The 22,469-nt window shown below is 37.4% G+C and overlaps 1 protein-coding gene and 1 pseudogene across 8 annotated transcripts in view; one reads left to right on the forward strand and one right to left on the reverse strand.

The window, feature by feature from the left end:
- The first annotated feature begins 47 nt into the window (after nt 1-47).
- Nucleotides 48-22,469, forward strand: part of PKHD1L1 (PKHD1 like 1) — a 131,711-nt gene continuing 109,289 nt past the window's right edge. For 5 of the 8 annotated variants that reach the window (XM_036338079.1, XM_036338080.1, XM_036338087.1 and 2 more), the window contains exons 1-9: nt 48-189; nt 1,860-1,949; nt 8,739-8,883; nt 10,026-10,134; nt 13,869-13,926; nt 15,014-15,107; nt 17,973-18,026; nt 18,556-18,629; nt 19,876-19,918. In XM_036338079.1, the coding sequence (XP_036193972.1) occupies nt 117-189; nt 1,860-1,949; nt 8,739-8,883; nt 10,026-10,134; nt 13,869-13,926; nt 15,014-15,107; nt 17,973-18,026; nt 18,556-18,629; nt 19,876-19,918 (740 nt within the window). In that variant the 5' untranslated portion in view covers nt 48-116. Of the gene's footprint in view, nt 190-1,859; nt 1,950-8,738; nt 8,884-10,025; nt 10,135-13,868; nt 13,959-15,013; nt 15,108-16,783; nt 16,851-17,972; nt 18,027-18,555; nt 18,630-19,875; nt 19,919-22,469 lie in introns of those variants that run through there. The other 3 variants (XM_036338083.1, XM_036338086.1, XM_036338084.1) reach the window with 3 other exon arrangements.
- Nucleotides 11,893-11,989, reverse strand: LOC118671070 (annotated as a pseudogene).

The raw sequence follows: 22,469 nt of genomic DNA on the forward strand, positions 1-22,469 counted from the left end.
CCATCGCCGGGGGCGGGGCTGCCTCGCCGGAGCGTGGGAAGGTCGGGCGCGCGAGTGAGTGGCGATCCCCGAGCTGAGCGCAGGCGCGCGCGGCGACTCCGCGAACTCGAGCGGCGATGGGACGCCTGTGGCTTTGGGGGACCTGGGGCTTCTGGGGGCTGCTCCTGTGCGCCGCGGACCCCCGCACAGGTAACCCATGGGGGGCGCCAGGGGAGCGCGCGGGAGAAGCGCATGTGGGCAGGTCCCTGCTCCTGGGACAGGCGGGACCGCTGGACACCAGCTCGGGGCCAAAGGGGTGGGTGTCGCCGCCGCGCAAGCCTGGACCAAAGCACCTGCAGGGCGGGCCTGACCCAGACAGACCGAGGGAGAGGGAGCGATTGCTCTGAACTCATCCGTGTTGCTTGGGAGAGTTTGAGTCTCACCTCCTCCCCCCAAGTGACCTGTTGAAATGAGACTGACATGTGGCCTGGGGAGTGGTGATGGGGGTCTAGGCCGGGGAGGCAGCCCGAGTCCTCCCTCTCTCTCCTCTTGGGTCCTTTGGCCCCACTTGGGGGAAGTCTCCCAGTGGGACAGAAGTGGGTCTTTGTGGCGGGTGCCGGTCACTTCCAGGGCCAGCTGCCCCGAGCCTTCAGAGTAATACCCAGGAGAGGGCTGGCAGGAGACTGATAAGATAAGAAATTGGAGTTGTCCGCGGAGATAACTGGAGGATGAACCTGAGATAGGTGAGGAGCAGCAGGGTCCCGGAGATAGGATCCAGCTGGAGTTTCCTACCGGCGGCTGTGGGCTGCTGGAAGCTACCGAAGTGCCTGAAGCGGGAACAGCCGTGGGCTCTTGGCAAAGACAGGCCTAAAGCACAGAGGCTTGGGTGAGGGGGCTAGTCTTTATGGTGGAGGCCGTTGGCCTTATAGGCGAAGTCCCTGCTAAACTTTTCTCAGGCAGGAATGAACCATACCATCATAACTTTGTTCACCTTTCTCTTTCTTTGTGCTCCCCCCCCCAACCCCACCCCCACTTAAATTTTCCCACCTACTCTGAGAATTTGTTACTGGATTTACTAGTACCCAGATCTGTACAGTTTAAGAAGAAAATAAACTCTACTGCTCACTGGATATCTTTGAGTTGTTTTAACGCACTGCTTACAGTTCTCCAAGGAAACCACCCACCCACCTTCTGTCTAGAACTCTATGCCTTCCCCACAATTGGTCCAGTCTAAGCTAACTGATATTTGCCCTCCCAAATGCAGCAGGGGCACCTCTTCTCTCAGTAAGGGGGTGTGGCCCAAGACGTATGGATGAATTGCCCCATCGAAGTCATCTATGGCCCCTGTGCTGTCTTGTGTCACTCTGTGCAGTGCAAGCTAAACTTCTGGGAAGTTGAGATTGTTATGCATTTTTATATCCTCAGGCACAGTAACACCGTTTGTTGAATGAATCCGTGACCTGTGCATTAAGAACTTGCTAACATCAGGAGGCTAGATCTTTCCTGAAGTCCTACTCTGTCATAGAAAACAATGTCTTCTTAAAACACAACATTCCTCTTTGCACCTGAAGTGTTCTTTGATTCTACTAGCTTTGCACTTCCTGTGTGCATGAATTTAAGGGATTAATAAGTGTTTTATAATATGATAGATATAGAATGATGAAAATAATCAACGAGTAGTAGTAACTGAGTTAATGACTTAACTCACTGTAAAGTCATTGGTTAGCAATAGAGCCAAAAATAAAACATTGGTCTATTTACTTTCAGACTATAGCCTTCATGATACTTTTCTAACGATGTTGTAATACATGGTATGAAATTTGATGCTTGAAATGAAGTCCTTGATAATTTTCCCTCCACTGTATTTTAATATCTTTCAGATGGCTCTAAAATAATTCCTAAAGTCACAGAAATAATACCTAAATATGGCAGCATAAATGGAGCAACAAGACTGACTATCAAAGGAGAAGGTATGGTTGGTTGCCTTTTTGGCTCATTTATTTATTTGGCCAAGGTTAAGGTATTTTAAAGACTACTTCTTTCACATTCAGGGCCTTATGATTTAAAAAAATCCACTGGAGTTATTTCTCCACTTGGCCAGAGTGGTAGAACTCTATCCCCTTTAACAGTTAATGAAATTGCCAAGAGTCTTCTATCAACAAGATCATCTGAATTCGTATTATAATTACTTGATTAATTCTAAGATCTGGGTTCTAATGACTAATCTATAGCTCAACTCTGCAGTTGTTTGCTTTGCTCTTCATGGGTCTCTAATATTTAATTCATTTTTATATCAAATAAGACATGTTGGGGGTTTAGGGGTGCAACGTTAGTAAGAGGGTATGATAGAGAAATAGAATGGTAATGGACGGAGAAAGGCAATTGACAGTAGAGCTTCGGATCCCTTCTCCTGCCACCAATCCTCATTATGTGCTGCATCAAAGCATGAGTTATGTATGACTCTCTTCTTGCCTGGTCTTGGGATGAAAATATAGTAAGCAATCAGTGAATATATTTAATTACTACAACTAGAAAGAAATATGTGGTTCTTTTAACCACAAGGCCTTTGGAATCTAAGTGGTTGTGGTACTTAGCTGCTTACAAATGTTTAAAGATGAGAAAGAAAATTTTAAAAAGAATATTAACAAAAGTGATTACTTAGTCTATAACAAAAAAGAAATGAGAAGTTTTTGGAGTGTGAAAGAATTTACAAAGCAAGATATGTAATTCTGATACATATATTATTTCTTTTTTATTTTATTTATTTATTTATTTATTTATTTATTTATTTATTTATTTTATCAGTTAAGGTATTACATATGTGTCCTTATCCCCCCATTGCCGCTCTACGCTCCCCCCCACTCATGCCCTCACCCTCCTGCTGTCTGTGTCCATTGGTTAGGCTTATATGCATGCATACAAGTCCTTTGGTTGATCTCTCCCCCTTACCCCACCCTTCCCTACCTTCCCTCTGAGATTTGACGGTCTTCTAAGTAATATTTCTGCAGAATTCAACTTTCAAGGATATACTTAAAATGGTGTATGCCTCTAAGTTGTGAACAATATATTTTGAATTAAAGTGGGGTTTTTTTTAGAATTAAACACCTGGAGGCAATGTATTTGTTAAAGACTATTTTTAAAATGTCTTTATCTATAGTTTCTTTATGCTGTAAATTGCTGTTAACAATGTGCTTGAAAGTTATTGGGTTTTTAAAAATATTTCTTACTTATTGATTTGAGAGAGAAAATCATCCATTTGTTGTTCCACCCACTCATGCATTCACTGGTTGATTCTTGTAAGTACACTGACCAGGGGTCAAATCCACAGCCTTGGCTCATCAGGACGATGCTCCAACCATCTGAGCTACCCGGTCAGGGACAAAAGCAATTTGTTTTTTTAACATCGATTTATACGCATGAAAGAAATACCCAGATTAAAGCAAAACAATAAAACAACCCAGCTATTTTCTTATCTTGAGACCTGAACTTTTTCTGGTCCAGGAACCATAGCTTGAGTTTACGTACATAGATCCAGATCATCCCTAGTTAGAAATAGAAAAGATACTCTTCTCTTAAGGCAGTTTGGAAGAATATCATTGTTAATCTAGCTATCACCTTTGCTCTTTTGTGTACATTCTGAGGCTCAGGAGTAATAATCCTATGAAGCACAAAGTGTCATGGTGAATTTCTATATTTCCCCTTCAGCATCAATTCATAGATGCTTTTGGCAGAGAATTCTAGAGCAGTTAAATCTTTTTGAATTGCAGATACCAACACCTCCCCCCAGATTTGTTTTCCTTCTCCCTGCTTTAATGGCACACTGTTGGTGACTAAAAATGTGTTAGCATGTGTCTTTCTCAGAGGCTGAGTCTAGTTACTGTTTTATGTAGGTTGAGTGGGGGGGGCATGATATGTATACAGAATGTGTATAAGGCAATGATAATGAATTTGCAAAACACACCACAGCTCCTATAGCTACATGAATATGGTACTTGAACAAAGCTTATTTGGAAGGAATATATGCATGATCCATCAGTGTTGTCTCTACCTGGTGCTCCATGTGTAGAATGACACATAGAGCTAAGTTATTAACCACACAAGAACACTTTCCAAATGAAATTGTAAATGCCAGATGATTACTCAGATGTTGGTCCCATATGACTGTGTGTTTTATTTTTGTAAAAAATATGAAAAAGTGAACTGTCATAGAAATGTTTTACTTAGAAAGTGATTTCTCTGAGATTTCACCTTCTAGAAAGATCTACTTTAATATTTTGAGGTATCCAAATGACTTTTGGCTATTCTACACGTTACAGGCAACATTTGTTCTAAAGGCTGTGCTTCAGGAACCAAAGATACATGATTTTACAGTCATGATGCCCACGTAAAAGTGTTTTGTGCAATGGCATGATCATAGAAATACTTCTCTGTCTTTTTAACATCTTAACTGGATATTAACTGATTTGAGAGGTTGTGTTATTATTTTGCTAAGTTCTAGAGTGTTTCTAACTATTGGTTTTCTTACATTATATTCAGACCTTGTGTTTATTAATTGTCTTCCTTAATATTTATCATGTTTCCCTTTATTTAAAAATACCAGTAAGATAGAAGGAGTAATAATTAACTTTTGGGTCTTTTTTCTGTATTTTGCTGTTATAGTGTCCGGCATATATATTTTTGTTAATGTGAAGTGTTGAATTACACAATTTTTATAACATTATGGCCTTCAGTTCCATCTCTGCCATTTCCCACTATGTGCCTGTGGACAAGTTATTGCTCTAAGCCTCAGTTTCCTCATCAGTAAAATGGTTTAGTAATTCCTACCTGTTGCTGCTATTGTGAATATTGAAATGGATGATGTATCTAAGGTGCCCGTATATGACATATGCCCCATAAATTAGAGCTAACTTATTGTGATTATTCTTTTGCATTTATGTTATAGTTTTAGTTTCATTCTTTAGGAGTTTCTTCCATTACACTGCACCTTTTTTCCCTATGATTTTCAATATTACAGCTTTTAAGTAGCTTTATACACTCTCAACCCTGCTTTTCTGAAGTAGAGAAACTGGAACAGCCAGAATTGACCATGGCAGCTGGCATCTTCCACGAAGGCTGCTATCAGGAGGCCCCGGTTTTCGTGCCTGGCAAATCTTGTCTCCAGTTTTTCTGCAAAAGAAAAAAAAAAAATACATCAACATGTTAGGAATTTCCATTTGAAGTCTCAACGTTTTCTGTTTCCAGGGTACACCCAGCCCTTCCTGTGATCTTTGTCCTTTGGAGTACTTCCAGAGGGATCTCTTTGTGCCCAATTATTTATTTAGAATTATGCTTTTCAATTAAAATTTTTTTTAAAGGTAATTCTTTTGAAATTTTTTTAAAAATATAATTTTAAATTAAAAGTCTTTTAAAAGGTGACTCCTCTGTATTTTATTAACTCTTTGGAATTAGCTGAAAAAAATAGAAATATTTCTATGCTTTTTTTTTTACAACATTTATAATGAAAATATTTACAAAAATCTTACCAATTTTTTCCATAGATTTTACTCCTACAGTATATATATATATATATATATATATATAGAGAGAGAGAGAGAGAGAGAGAGAGAGAGAGAGAGAAAAACAACTCCTAAGCTAAAACAACATCATCTTTTGTTAGTGTTATTTTTTAGATTTGTATTTGTCTCAGAAAAGCTGAAGAACACATCTGCATTACCATATCATTCATGTGACATGTACCTGATAGGAAAATAATACATACATCACATCCTGAGCCACATCACAATGAAAGCGTTCCATTCTTTAGTTAGTTGCCAGCATCCCTTCTGTGTGTTCCAAACTCAATGTGAGCTCCAAAGATAAGCAGAAGTTGGCAGAAGGAACATGCGAGTTTACAAGTAGCTTGCTTTTCTGTGTGTTCATGTATCTTCTCATAATTCCATTTTAGCAGTAACTTCCTTTCTAGATTCAAAACCGTGAGTTCAATGCAGTTATCTTTTCAGATGTTAAATTAATGCTTATATTTGTACCTTAGTCTATGCTGGATGAGTCATGTTCAGTTAACATTTAAGCTTAGAAGAAGAAAATGGTGTTTATTAAAATCCCTACCTTTTGTTGAGTTTCTACTTACTTTTTTAATATATAAAGGATAGCAGAGGAGACATAGGGTCTGGAGGAAGTTACATTGGGTAACAAGTAATAGCCTTGTAATGTGCATCTTTAATATTATTTTTCTCTGAATATCACAAATATGCCTGGTGGACATCTACAACCCAGATCTGAATCCTGGGCCCCGCTTACTAGTTTTCTGTTAGTTTTTTAAAGAGATATTAATACTGAACCTAAACCTCAGGATTTATGTGACTAGGAATAAGAGTAGATATCAACTAAGCTCTAAACATATGAGCCAGGCACCATGTTAAGCAATATATATATATGGCTGTGCATGGGCCAACACCATGGAATCCTTTTCACCAATGCTAAGCTACCCACTGCTGTTGCTGAATACCTGGCCTGCTCAGAGACCAACACCGAGCTCTCAAGAGAGACCATCCTTCACAAAGTTCACCCCCCAACCAACAAGTGACAAATTATCTGCATCACTCTCCTTCTCTCATGGAAAGAACAGAGATTCCTATTGCTGAACTGGCACCTACTCCAGACATGAGTTTTGCCTTCTCTTTCCATAGCACTTTTGCCAGAACTGTCTTCTGAGAGCCTAGGGAGCCCGATTTACTGCCAGGAGATTCCACAAATAGTGCCTCAGAACAAGAAATGCATTTATTGTGAAAAAGTTATGATAACAGGTACATGACCCTGAAACCTGCATCACCCTGAAACATACAGCTTAGTAGAATGATGAATGTCCTACAACCTTAAGGGATGGATAAGTTCCCAGCTTGGGAACAACATCCTGTGGAATGGAATGCTTCATCATATGCCACATGCAGTGAGCCAATGGCTGATGCATGCTGTTGTTTCCCAATAGATAGAATACAGGGAGCTGGAAATGAAGGGCTTCCCCCGCCCCCATACCCCATCATTATTACTCCCAGTGATCCAGAAATTGAATCTGGGCTTTCTGTCCTTGCAATTTTAGGTTCTTCCATGGCTCCCAATATGGGTTCCACTAAACTAAAACTACCACTACTACCTGATCATTTGAATCCATCAAGCATAATTAGTAGACAACTAGAGATAATCAATTCTGATGATCATGAAGAGGTAGGGCAGCTTTACCTAATGCAGATAAGGAGGAGTATGTCTGGAAGTCACAATATTCATGGAGGCAAATCTTGGCTTCCAGTGAATAGGCAGTTATGGCAACCACAACCTAACAAGGGCAAGGCAGCTAAGGGCTCAGATCTTGAGGAGGAAGGTTAGTGTCACTCCATTAGCTGAGATGCTAGCCAAGGATAAGGGAAATCTACAATGGGTGATAGAGGGCCAGGTGAACGTTCATTATAGCCTCAGGACCAGTTGTATTAGTGTGGCCTGTAGCTTGTCCCACTAACCCCCCTTGTATTAGAGCCTTAGCAGAGCTCTCATACAGTCACTACCTAAGAGTCTTGATAATGGATTGTACTTAAAGTATAGAGCATGAGAATTTCCGGATGGTGCCATTTCTGGATGGACTGTATCAGGTGCCTTGTATGCTCAGCCTTGTATCCTCTTGTCCTCACCTGTGATTCTACACACAGCTGTGTCAAATAGTCCCCCCTGTACTGTGACTCAATCTATACTTTCAGATTCTTGCCTTAACTTCTCCCAGCATAGCTTTGTCTACTGTCCCAGGGCTTCTCCAATAGAGGGACTTGGGACATGCAGCCCACATGGCAGATATGCTGCCTGAAAGGGCAGGGGGTTATTTCCCCCAGTGAGAACCCTCAGGTAATTGGGGCAGGATGTGATGAATACATGCTTTTTGCTGTTGATTCGTCGATTGTGAAAGGCAATCTCTATTTTTCTTAGAAGTTACCAGTAAGATTGAGTCTCAGTTGTCCTCAGTGGTGCCCACTTTTCTTTGTTCAGGTTTTACTCTACCTTGTCCCTAAGAAATCACCACCCAGATTAACTTCTTACAAGTCCTCACCTCAGACTTTGCTTAATAGGAACTCATGGTAAAATAGTGGTATAGTGTTACCCTCATGCAATCTTTCTATACCCTTTAGCATGCTTTATTTTTATAGCAGTTATCTGCACAGGATATAGTATATAGCATCAGGTGATGTATACATGTAAATATATATATATAAATTTTGTCGCCCTAGCTGGTGTGGCTCAGTTGGTTGGGCACCAAAGGGTTCGATTCTGGTTGGGGCACATGCCCAGGTTGCATGCTCCATCTCAATAGGGGATGTATAGGAGGTAGCCGATTGATGTTTCGCTTTCACATCAGTGCTTTTCTCCCTTCCTTGCTCTCTTAAAATCAATAAACTATTCTTTAAAAAATATATTTGTTTATTTGCTCCACCCCTCTCTATCCTACTACTGGAATATATAAGCTGTTTGATTCCACCGCATTTAATAGCACCTGACAAATAATCAATTCTCGAGAATTACTTTTATGATTTAAATTGATTAAAGTCTAACTTTTCTGCTCCCAAATAAGATTATAATCATAGGAATAAATATGAAATAAGCTAACTGCTTACTCAGTACTATTCCCTATTATTTATTGAATAATTCAATACTTAATGACAATGGTTAGCACTCTAAAAACAGAATCCATGAATAATAATTGAGTGTTTTTACTTTCCCAGGTTTTGCTCAAGCAAACCAGTTTAACTATGGAGTTGATGCTGCTGAGTTGGGGAACACTGTACAATTAGTTTCTTCTTTTCGATCCATTTCTTGTGATGTAGAAAAAGATGCAAGTCATTCAACTCACATTACATGCTATACTAGGTATGCTTTAAACTATCTTTAATAACATCATTTTTATCATATCAGAAGTACAGTTATGCATATTAGTATTTTAATAGTTTTATCACTCTGGCTGTTAAAATAATATGTATTCTGATTATCAGCTGTTTTTGATTTTGTGATGTTAGACGATTTTATACCTTTATTACAATCAATTATAATGCTCTTTCCACATATGGGCATGATAAAATATATCCTATATTCTTGTCCAGGTTATTAGAGCTATTATCATTATTGATCTCTTTTAGAAGATAAATGGCTACTATTAAATTGTAATGATGCTCCTCAAAATATCAAAATTATGCTTTCCTGTCAGGTTTGATTAATTTTGTTCAATATCTTGACATAGCCATTAAGATTAAAGACGATATTTTGTATAGTGACATTTCAAGTTTTTTACTATTGGCCCAAATTAATGTTTGTTATTAGTAATTTAGTGAAAAAATTTAATCATTTTAAACTGTAACTTTCAGTATTGTAACATGTAGCATGTATTACAGAGGAATTCATCTACTTTAGGCTTGTTGGCTATATATTTTTTTTTTTTTTTTGCAGCAAAAGCTCATTTAAGGAGAAACTTGATTAAAACTTCTTTTTAAACAAAGCAAGGTGATATGTGACTTTTTAAAAAATATGTTTTTATTGATTGCAGAGAGCACGGGAGAGGGAGAGAGAGAAACATCAATGATGAGAGAGAATCACAGATCAGCTGCCTCCTGCACGCCCCCTACTGGGAATCAAGCCTGTAACCTGGGCATGTGCCCTTGACTGGGAATCAAACCCAGGACCCTTCAGTCCACAGGCCGACACTCTATCCACTGAGCCAAACAGGCCAGGGCTATGTGACTATTTTTAATGATTATTATTACATGTTGTCATTGCATTTATTTTCCAATAAGCATCAATGCACTTAGAATAAGCATTTGCCCGAGTTCCATAATTTAGAATTTGCAGTGCAGAATTCAGGAGGGAATCATCTTTTCAAAATGTAACGTAGAACTTAACTGTCCACCAGTTAAAATTGTAGACACCCCTTCAAAAATGACATGTAGTCTTTTCACTAGTATTATACATTCAATAAAAGGGTCATTGCGTTTCTTACATGTTCTTCCTTTGCCTTCCAGAGCAATGCCAGAAGATTCCTACACTGTTCGAGTCAGTGTGGACGGGGTTCCGGTTACAGAAAATAATACGTGCAGAGGTCTCATCCACAGCCGAGCGTGCAGCTTCTACGTATGTGGGAGCTCGTCTTTAACTTTCGGATAATTGATCTTACACTTCCCTTCGTGTGGAACTGGGTTTTTATCTTTTAATTTTTAATTTTACAGATTGTTATCTGTGTCCACATTTAAAGACATGTGAGCATGTAGCTAAGGATAATTTCACCCAGTTTTAATTATCTTCCACAGCAATAGAATCTCTTTTATTACTTCTGATCTCTTTAAAAGGTTTCCCCTTTTTAAAATTACTTTTATTAATGGGTTAAACTTTTATACATCCAAGTTATTTTCTTGTTTACACTTTTTTTTTCTCTTTCTCCATTTCTGTTTTCAGCTTGATTCTTCCTTTTTCTATTTTCATTGGAGTCACCTTCATTTTGAATAGAAACATAATGATTTTTTCTTTCTTCAGTAAGCCATTCTCTTCCTTACCATGAAAGTGTGAAATAATAAGTCTGAAGTTATCCTTAACCTCACATTTGAAAATCTGTCTCTTTTGTTGTTAGTTTAAAAATCTGTCCTTTTACTTTTAAGTACAAATCTGGGCTTTTTAAAAAACATATACATTTTTATTGATTTCAGAGAGGAAGGGAGAGGGAGAAAGAGATAGAAACATCAGTGATGAGAGAGAATCATTGATTGACTGCCTCCAGCACAACCCCCACTGGGGATTGAGCCCACAACCCGGGCATGCGCCCTGACCAACAGTGACCTCCTGGTTCATAGTTCGATGCTCAACCACTGAGCCACATCAGCCGGGCCAGATCTGGGCAGTCTTTAGGTGGTCCCTGAATGAGAATCGAGGGACAACTGACATTTATTGAGAATTGACTTTGTGTTAGCTTATTTTGTTTGTATTATTTTGTATCCACGCATCCCGTTCTGCATCAACAATGCCCCACCTCTAAACACTTGATTTCTAAAACAATGTTGCCCATGTTTTCTGTGTGTTATTTCTGTTTTCTGCGGTGTCCTGTGTTTCTGTAGATGGACCCTTAATCTATTTCTAGTCCATTTGTTTTCCTCTACATTACAGTACTTCTCCCCTTACCCCTGGGGGATAAGTTCCAAGACCCCCAGTGGATGTTTGAAACTGCAGAGAATACTGATCCCCACTCAACTTCCTCAACTCTGCCAGAAATGTGGCAGCAGCTCCTTTATTGGCAAATGCAATAATTTTTATATTTTTCAGTCCTAACCTATTCCTGGCTCTGTGTAACCATCCCTGACTTGCAGTAAATGGCTTGATGTCACTCCATGCAGGGAATCCCTTGCTGAAGTCTTCCTATCATTTTTTTATTTCCTTACTAAATCGAGAACTTTCACCTTTTCACTAAAGGAAGTACTTTACAGTTTCTCTTTGGCATGTCCAAAGGGGCAGCTTCACTACTCTTGTGCTTGGGGCCATTTTTAAGTAAAATAAGGATTATTTGAACACAAGCACTGTACACCATGACAGTCAATCTCATAACCAAGACAACTGCTATGTGACTGATGGGCAGGGAGCATGTATAATGTGGAGACGCTAGACAAAGGATGATTCGTGTCTCAGGAGGACGGAGTGGGACTTGTGAGATTTCATCACAATCGTCGGAACAGCACATAATTAGAAACTATGAATTGTTTATTTCTGGAATTGTCTATGTAATATTTTTGGACCCTGGTTGACCCATGGATAACTGAAATTGTGGATAAAGGGGGACTAACTGTATTTGTAAGTGTAGAATTAGATTTGTATATCTCTCAGTTACAGATAATTCTTTTTTTTTTTTTAAGTATGGAACGCTTCACGAATTTGCATGTCAGGGGCCATGCTAATCTTCTCTGTATCGTTCCAATTTTAATATATGTGCTGCCGAAGCCAGCACCAGATAATTCTCTATTTTTCCCATCAGCTCTGCTCTTTAGCTATTGGGTATTAATTTTGTTTTTCACATTGTAGTATATTTCCCTTTTGCAGTAATTATTTCTCATTTTGCTTTTGGAAAAGAAGTTGGCATATGTTTGCCTGGATAATAATTGCCAATAATTAATATGTAATTGGCTGTATTCTCTCTTTACTCTCACAACAACCCTATAACTGCATACTATTATTACTATCACTATTTTATGGATAATAATACTGAGAAATTACCTTACTTACCTGAAGTCATGCAGCATGGCGGTGGTAGAGCTCAGATTTTCGTTTAGACAGCCGGACTCCAAAACTGGATTCTCAATCATCATTCCCTCCTGCCTAGTATATGTGCTTGAATATCTCTAACAGTTGTGTGTTAGTTGCTATTTGCTGCCATAAAAATTTACCCAAACTTAATGACGTACAACAACACAGCTTTATTACTTTTCCACTTTGTAGGTTAGAAATCTGTAGGTCTCAATGGGCTAAAATCAAGGTGTCAATAGGTCTGCATTTCTTTGGGAGGATCTAAGGGAGAATTTGTTTCCTTGCTTTTTCCATCTTCTAGACCAATGCAGTTCAACCTTTCCCACCTCATGGCACACATAAACTAATTACTAAAATTTTGCAGCAGGCCAAAAAATACGTTTTTTTGCTGATCTGACCAAAAAATAGGTATAATTTTGACTCATTCACACAGGATGGCTATTGTTGTGTTGGCTGCTGTCATTTTTTTTTTTTTTTTCATTTGACAATCTAAGGGAAAAGAGGTCAGTGCCCCTGACTAAATAGTCAGGTATTGCATGTTTTTAAAATTCTTGCAGCACACCAGCGTGCCTCTTGCGGCTCACCGGTTGAAAGTCACTGTTCTAGACCAAGGTTGCCCACATTCTTTGGCTTGTGGTCCCTTCCTCTGCTTTCAGAGCCAGAAGTGGTGGTTGAGTTCTTATCACACTTCCTCACTCTGACCTCGCTTCCGTTGTTGCATCATCTTCTCTGACTCTGGCCATTCTCTCGTCCTCTTCCATTTATAAAGACCCTTGTGATTACATGGAGCCCAGAGGGTGATAATCCCAAATCATCTCCCTCTTCTAAGATCAACACATTAGCAAATCATCTCCCTACATATATTAATTTAAACTAAGGAGAAAAACAGGTAACTTATGATAATCCCAAATCATCTCCCTCTTCTAAGATCAGCACATTAGCAACCTTAATTCCGTCTGTACTATCTGCCATGTAACCTAACATATTCACAGGTTTCGTAGATTAGAGGCACGGACATCTTCAGCGGGGCATTCTTCTGTCTGTCACAAAGTATTAGTTTCCATCACACCGGCAGCCTGCTGGAATTCTGCTCTCTTCCAGTTCTCATTTGCTATCACAGTTCTTAAGATTTATGCCTGCACTCTCCAAAAAAGTATCTTAAGCTCGCTTTGATGGACTTTTCCCAAGTTTTGCTTCATGTTTTTTGAAATATGCATTGATGTTTTCCTTCTTGGGCTTAAGCCAAAGTAGACTTTCTTTAATGTTATTCTACTGAATTCCTAAAGTCTTTATCAGAGAGTCTTATCACTGTGATTTGACTTACACTGATAACCAAAGGATGCTTGAATTTTAAAATTGCAAGCTAGAGACATTTTGAAATGAGAGAGGATTTTTAGGGGATAAGGAAAAGATCTTGAATAATCAGAATAATATCCCAAACTTTATTTAGATGTAACAAGGAATATTTTGATAGTGATCTTATGGATACTGTTTAAATAGAAATAATGTAAGAAGCAGAGATATTTCATAAAACTAGGAACAAATTAGAGATAAGACTGCTTAACGACAGTATTATTTTACAGGCAAAAAGTTTCAGAACTCCAACAATAAGGAGCATCACACCTTTATCTGGGACTCCAGGTCTGTTATATGGCAGCTGAAATATCTTTTTGGTTTGTGGTAATTAATTTACTTTTTAGTATGTAAAATTATTATATCTGAAAAATTATAAATAGCATTTTTCTGATTATACAATAAATGCTAATATTTTTTATAAAATGATATTCAATGTCTGCATAAGAATCTATATAATGTATTTAACTTTCCTCCTATTGGACATTTAACTGACTTTCAATGTTCATTATAATAACTATAGTTGTACCAGTTTATAATTCCAATAGGAATATATGAGAATGCCTTTTTCTGTAACCTTGACAATTCTATGTACAAATTTTCAAGTATTTATATGAAAAATGTAAATTTTAAAAAACATTTCTAATGTTTTAATTTATGTAATTAAATTTACTTATATTTGCTGACTATTTGTATTTTTTCTTTTATAAATTACCTGTTTTTCTCCTTAGTTTAAATTAAATCTAGTCAACATTTTAGATTAGATTATGAGAATTATTTATATTTTAAGGATATTAACCATTTATATGTCATATATGTAGGGAATATTTTTTAATTTATCATTTGCTTTTAAAATTGATTAGCAGTTTTTCTGTCATTCAGTTGCTTTTAATTTTTATTATCAAATCTGTAAATCTTAACCTTTGTTATTTCTTCTTAGTTTTTATGCTATAGAAGATTCCCAAATCCCAATTATATAAATATTACATAAATTTTCACCTACTTTTCAAGAGTTTTATGGTTTTGTTTTTTTATTTAATTCTTATTTCACCTAAGGTTGATTTTATTCTTTAGTATAAAGTAGGGACTCATTTATTTTTTTCCAGTTAAGTCACCCATGACTTCAGTGATATTTATTGAATAATTCATTCTGCCAGGAAGCACCTCTTTAATCTATAAATATTTGTAGATACTTCCTTAATACAATAGATACTCATTAATGTTTTATTGTTTTAGAACAATGCTAAGCTGTACTGGTGAGCATAAGTTATAAGTATTTGGATGCCCATTTTATTGAAAGACCTGTTAGTGTTTTGGTAGTAAGTGTGTGGGCCTATGGGTAGATTTTCTTACCAAATTTTTTGTTTGTTTTTAGGTGCACTAATAACAATCCAAGGCAGAATCTTCACTGATGTCTATGGAAGTAATACTGCACTAAGCTCAAATGGGAAAAATGTTAGGATTTTGAGGTAAATTATTGATGTGGGAACATATTCTTATAAGTCATAAACCCAAGATGATATTCCAGAAATAATGGGTCAAATTACATTAAAAACCACTGCAATGGAATTAACCAGTGTTTTGTCAGCCGTATTATAGGAAGAAAAATAGACTGTTGGATGATGCGTTGACATGGAGACATCATTCTTTTTCTATGATGTATTTTAGTAATAAAAGGCAGATGGAGGCAAGTGCTAGAGCAATTGAGTTAAAGTCATAGAACTTTATTACTAGGGAATTTTGTTACTTAATTTAACTGCCTCTTTTTACACACATAAAAAACAAAAACAAAACCCCCCTATGAAACCTAAAGGTCCAAAGCTTAGTCAAGGTCAAGAGGAGACTGCAAGTCTGCTGACATACAATTTGCCATGGTGTACAGAAGAGTGCTAAAGCTGGAAACCATCAATAACTTATTAACAAGCTTGAATTTGAGTCCTGGTTCTTCCACTTACCAACTGTGGACCAAATGGCCATATTGTCTACATTTTGGCCTGGAAACTAGCATTTTGACTAGAGTTCTCATCCTGTAGCATAGGTGGGTTATCCCAGTCCTGCCTTACAAGACTGAAAGACTGTTCATTTCCTGTCGAAGCAAGTACAGAATCAGTACCAGGGCTTTCAAGTGCTTCTGCTTGTTGAATACATATACAAAGTGGACAATGGATAAATTAAACAATGTAGACAGCACACAGACGTGTACATTTGCGCATATAATTTTGTAAAACATGCAATTCAAAAGGTTTTATTTACTAAATGAAATAAAGTTGATTTATCTGGCATTTTGTGAGGCATAACTCTCAAATAACCTTTGCATGAATCTATAATCTGGATATGTTCATATTGATCCTGATATATAAGAAAATAGGGACAGCTTAGCATAAATACAGATCTTGTTTGCTACTGTATAACAGTGTTATGAATGATTTCTAATTCTTAGATGGGATTTTCTAAATCATCCTTTTCCATAATACTGCCAAGGCATAGGAAGTTTAACTTTCTAAAAGAGATTCCTTTTTCCCCCCTGACTGTAGTTGAAGTTACTTATGTTTAATACAAAGGAATGGATGGAAATTAGGTCATAAAATCACAGAATTACAGTCAGCAGGGACCTCAGAGGTCAGGCTACCCAGCCCTCACACTCTGGAAACCCTGAAGTACCATGTATAAATAAACATAGAAAGAATTTCACATCCCTATTCATAGGAGGAGAGGAGACCTTAGACCTGCATTTATCTCATTTCCACCACATTAATTGTGACAGTAGTGTCCTGAGGCATTTCACTGTGCCTGAATTCTATTAGCACGGAGCAGTGGACCGCATACTGGGCAGGAAGGAAGGGCATCCCAGTGCTCAAGCTGCTTCTGCTACTCACAAGTCTTGTCAATTGGGCCAAATCTCCAAATCCAGACCAGGTACAAATTATAGAGGACATGCAAATGACTACAATGATCTAGTGACTACCAAGGAGATTTAGATCCAAAAGATCAGATGAGTATTATCATAGACAGGCAAACCCAGACCAGTGTGGGAATTACTGAGTGTGGTTAAGAACAAACAGGGAGCTGACTGTCTGGGTTTAGATTTTTGCTCTACCCTTACTGGTCACAGGCTTAGGCAAGCTACTTAACCCTCCTGTCTCAGTCTCTTCATCTAGATAGTGACAGGATAATGGTTACCAGTTTATAAAAGGTTGCAAGGATTAAACATGGTAAGTGCCTATAAGTGTTTGCCAAAATTATTATTTAGGTGCATTGAGGCAGGGGATTAGAGGGAGGATATGAATCCATAAATCTATAATGGGTACAATAATTCAGGTTACTTTCTTTATAAACCTAATGTACTCACCAAATGAAAGGATTTGTAGGTAAAAGCATATTAAAAAGTTCAAAAAGGGGACATCTGTAGTATTTTTAACGATAAAGACACATTTTTTTATTGTTTCATTGCTTAAAGTATTACAAAGAGTATTATATATGTCTCCTTTTTTTTTTTTCTCCCCTTGACCTTCCCCTAGCCTCCCATACCCTCCAGTGTCTTGTGTCCATTGGTTATGCTTATATGCATGCATACATTTTTTGAAATGTTCAAAATTCTCTACAAACAGAAGTTCTTCTATTTTAAGTTCAGGTTTATGCCTGGCCTTATTTTGAGTCTGGGATTTTCTGTCACAGAAGCTGGGTGGTTTATTATAATGATGCCAAAAATACAATAGTAGTCAGTAACCTGCAGGCCTCCAATAGCATCAGGTTCTATCAGCCATAAAGCAATTGGTTGACTTTACCAGCTGCAGAAATGCAAAGACAGTTGTTCTCTCTCTCCAGCCTTACCCTGCCCCTTCTCAGTTTCTTATTCCCACTTCAGCCTTACTGATGCTCTTAGATATTCTTTTCATCCTGATTTCTCTGTTATGGATCTTCTTTAATTCCTATAGTATGAAACTTACTGCAAAATTATGTTTCATTGAACCTCAGATGGAAGAGTTCCCATTATCTGTTTCTATGCTTTGTATTCCCATAGTGCTTATCACTTGCTAATACACCAAATATGTTCTGATTGTCATATTTATGATCAGTCTCCCCAGTTAGAATGTCAGCCCCACAAGGGCAGGGATCTTTGTTTTTTGTTTTGTTTTGTTTTTTGCTGATGTGTTCCAGTACCTAGAGCAAGGACTGCAACATAAGAGGTGTTCGATGGATGTTTGTTGAATGACTAACTGATGGAAAATGAGTGATAGAAAAAATACAAGGTGGCATTGAGTTGGTGGGAGGAGAGCATTTTGAAACACTTTATTAAACATAACTTGTTCTTTTCTAATAAAATATTTATACAGAGTGTATGTTGGAGGAATGCCCTGTGAGCTTCTTATACCACAGTCTGATGATTTGTAAGTAATTCAAATAATTTTCTTTAGAAAAATAAGTAGTAGATATAAACATACTAAGTTTAAAGAGTAAATTCTAGCCATATCACTGAGCTGAATCCTTTATAAAACAATATAACTTATAAATTTATAGTAAATTAGCAAGAATTTATAAACTTAGATATTGCCTGATATCTCCCATTGTCTCCAGTATAGTATAATACTGACTTTTATTTAGATTATTATGAGAAAGATGTTCTGAGAAATATATTTTATCAAATAATTGTTTCACTTGGTAATATTTTAGACTTTAAGAAGAATATCATAGGGAGAGTCAAATTAATTACACAAATTTCATTGTTCAATGAAGTCTTATTCAAATATCTTCAACCAAAGCTGGGAAATATTTTAATTTCACAGATATTATTTTTGTAGCAACAGTTTCTATCTAGATACTTATTATGAAATTCATAAGATGTTTTTAAGGGAGACACAGTACTTTAAAATTTTAGTGTCAATGTAAGCTTTGAAATTAACATATATATTTTATTAGGTATGGTTTAAAACTAGATCATCCAAGTGGAGACATGGGTTCTATGATTTGTAAGACGACTGGAACTTACATTGGTAAATGCTGATCATCATTCTTCATATTTCAGAAATGCCTGTTTCCTTGTTTTGTATTCTCCTGTAACATCAACTCTTTATGAAATGCTAGCATTTCCTTTTTTCCTTGGCTTCTTTTCAGTTTCCTGTAAGCATGTCTGAAATAAATTCCCTTTTTCCTAAGGTTTACATTTAAGGTAAGCTTCTTCAAATTTCTTTTTTTCTTCTTCTGTCATTCAGAAGATTGCTTGGCAAATTTAGCCATTTCACTCTGTTTTTACCCCATGCTCTATGTACTCCATATACATATACCTCTTAGTCTTTGAATGAGCTTCAGGTCCTTCTGTCTCAGGGCCTTTGTAAGCTTCCCATCCTGAGAATCTATATATATAAAAGCCTAAGTGACCATTACGAGCAAATGACCAGAATGATGGTCGACCAGTCACTATGACGCGAACTGACCACCAGGGGCCAGATGCTCATCACAGGAACTGCCCCCCGTTGGTCAGTGCGCTCCCATAGCCAACCTCCCGTGGCCCATCCCCCTGGCCGGCCAGCCAGCCAACCTTCCGTGGCCCCTCTCATGCCCCCCCAACCCCCCTCACCAACCCCCTGCGGCCCCTCCCCATGGCTGGCCAACCTCCTGCATCCCTCTCCCCAAGGCTGGTCAAACTCCCAGGGTCCCTCCCCTCAGCCGGGTGGCCCCCCGATAGGTCTCAATTGCCAACCAGGCCTAGGGAACCCACCCGTGCATGAATTCGTGCACTGGGGCTCTAGTTTCAGATACCAGGAAAATGTCTTAAAAAATAAATAAAAAGCCTTCCCTGATCCCCTGCCTTACATTCTCAGAGTTCACACTCCTTTTTCTTGATACCTTTTTCATAATTTATAGTTGTCTGATTGTGTCATTGCTCTCAACCAGCTGTATCCTTCACTAGCTAAGATGCTTTTAGGAGAAAGCAAACTGTGTGCTCACCCTCCATCTCCCAACCCCTGGCAGAATGTCCGACCCAATTAAATAGCTATTGAATGAATGGAAGAAATTTGGGGTCAATATGGTTACATATATTGTATATTATGTATATATTAAAATAGTAGGTGCTTCTTTAAGGTAGTTCTGTTGTCCTGTCTTTGAGGATTAATAGATGGTTGAATAATTACAGTTTTAATTTTAAATTTATTTGCTTTCAAATCAGCTTTATAATATATAGTTATTGTTCTCCTATGATTGGGAGTTTAATTGATTGTGCATTTTAATTAATTCCAGGTCATCACAATGTCAGTTTCATCTTGGATAGTGATTATGGAAGGTAGGTCATTTTGTAAGTAATAATTTTCATAATTGATTAAAATGGGTAAATAAAATAAAAGAGTATATTTACTTTGTGCTATAGATCCAGAGATTAAAAAATTAATCATTTTCTTCCCACAAATTAACATTTTAGGGGTCTGTAACTTCCTTTCACGCATAGTTCTCTGCCATGGCAGGATCACCCTATTCCTGGGTGCATTTGCAAATGTGTGGAGGTATTTGTTGACTGACACAGAAACTGGGCCATGATAATGGCCTTTGGTGGGCAGGACCAGGATGTGCCAAACCTAAATGAATTGTTCTGCCCAAAATGTCATAGCATCTTCCATTGAAAAAATGAGCCAGTTAGCAGATATGTACATAAATCACATTACTTACCCATCAAATACTAATACAGATGTATTAGATCAATAACAAGATAGGTCTGTTGATTTCATTGTTGTCTCTGATGAGAGACTCAATGATTAGCAGTTTGGAAGATGGCAGTATTACAAACAAAGTAGATGTTATACCTGGCGTATGCTCACAGACTGGAAGAGGATATTTGTTCCCTCATGCCTGGAACTGCAGTTGAGTTGGTGAGACCAGAACTGTTATCACAGTATTTTGAGATCGTCTAGTTCTAGACATCTTGAGGCAATAGGTTCATAACACAGCGATGCCTGTGCTGTCCACTGTATTATAGACCAATAAAGATTGGACTAAAAACCATGAAGAATGTTGCAATTCAGGGACAAACCAGAGTGGATGATATGTAAATGGTACTGAGATTTACCTTTGTGATTTACAGGGGGCAAATAACTTAGTGTCCCATGAGTTAACTGTCATTTTCTTCAAGGACATGACATATTTATATAAGCTTGATAAAACAGGATAATAGGATTTTATTGAAAATGTGAGAAAGCCATGTTAGGAGCAATAATTATTGAGTTTTAAATGATTTCTTGAACTATATATGGTTCTTTTAAGCTCTCAATGTCGTCTTCTTCACATGAGAAAAGTGAATTCTTATTTCTGAGACTTTGAAAGGTATTAATTGCCAAATCCATCATATGTCTCTCAGAGAAATAATTAGCCAAAAATAGAAGGTTTGAGTGATCAAGATTGAATGTGATGGATAAGTATACATAAATCAATATGCTGCATTAACATGCCCCCAAATTTTCAATTTAACAAAGCCAGCAAATTTTCACATAATTTAGGGAAATACCGCATAAAATGGTTGATTCTGTGATCTTGACATAATTTTTTAACGCAAATTGCTGTCTTTTTATATCTTCTCAGAACTGATGAAATTATGTTTCTATATAAAGTAATCTTAGGAATGTAAGATAACTTAAAAATATGACATTTACTACATGAAAACCTATTTTTAAGATTATATGGCATTTTTTAATGCTAAAAATTTTTATAAATTATGAAATACATGTTTTACAAATTTTCAGGGGCATTTCCGAATACCGATCTAATTAAAGGCCACTGGGGCCACCATTCTGTATTTCTTTTAATAGCCAACCTTCTTTCCTCTGTTAACCAAGTACAAACAACAGCTGTTCCAAACTGATAAGGTTCAGATGAGGCTGCCTTAATTGAGAAATGCCTAGTCATTATCAGTAAATTACTGAAAATCACCTCGGTGTCATACCAAATAAATTACATTTCAATTTTATATCAGGAGGCAATTTCCCCACCAACTTAAGCAGAGTTAATTTTTCTGATGCTGGATCTGCCCGCAGGCAATATTGTTGGAACTAGCATCATTTCAGATGTTTAGGAAATCAACTGACAGGTTTATAACATAAAAATGTAAAAACCAGCATGCATTTATTAAATAACCAGCATAAAATACTTCCAGGGACCCTTTAGTTTTCAAATGCACATTGTAATGCCTGGGTTAGATTTAAAGGGAGTTCACTGTTGGTCTCAACCACAAGATTTGCGTTATCCTAGTAGATTTTAATTCATTGTATTCTAGTTAATTATGATGAATGGGTGTGAGTCTTAACATTTGAATTTTATAACTTTTCTAATTATGAATTTAATTGGGGTAATTAGGGAGCCACATTTAATTTCTAGGATCAGATTCTTTTCCTTCCCACACCTTCATGCTTACTGCTGGTGAACTGTTGTTAACTTGCTCTCATCCATTTGTACTCTCATGCAAATTAGTAGGTCTGGAGCCAGGGTTCTGGGCTCCAACCTACCAGAGTTCAAATTCTCTGCCTGCCACTTACTCTCTTTGTGAGCTAGTGTAAGACAAGTAAATTCTCTGAGTTTTGCCTACCTTGTGGGGTTGATGTAAAGAATAAATGGCTCAATAAATTAAAATATTTTTTTAAATTCGTAACTGCTTAAATCTCTTAGCTTGATACCTGATAAGTGTTTAATAATGTTAGTTATCGTGACACTAAGTGGGCTGGCTATAAGAGAAAGAGAGAGAGGGGGCCAGCCGAAGAGCCCAGCCTTTATAAAAGGTAATCCTCCTGTTTTTTATGGTGATATAAATGTTTACTTTATTGGGTTATAATTTGCATATAATAAAATGCACA

This window comes from Myotis myotis, unplaced genomic scaffold (assembly GCF_014108235.1).
Source record: "Myotis myotis isolate mMyoMyo1 unplaced genomic scaffold, mMyoMyo1.p scaffold_m19_p_16, whole genome shotgun sequence".
In the NCBI taxonomy this organism is placed as follows: domain Eukaryota; kingdom Metazoa; phylum Chordata; class Mammalia; order Chiroptera; family Vespertilionidae; genus Myotis; species Myotis myotis.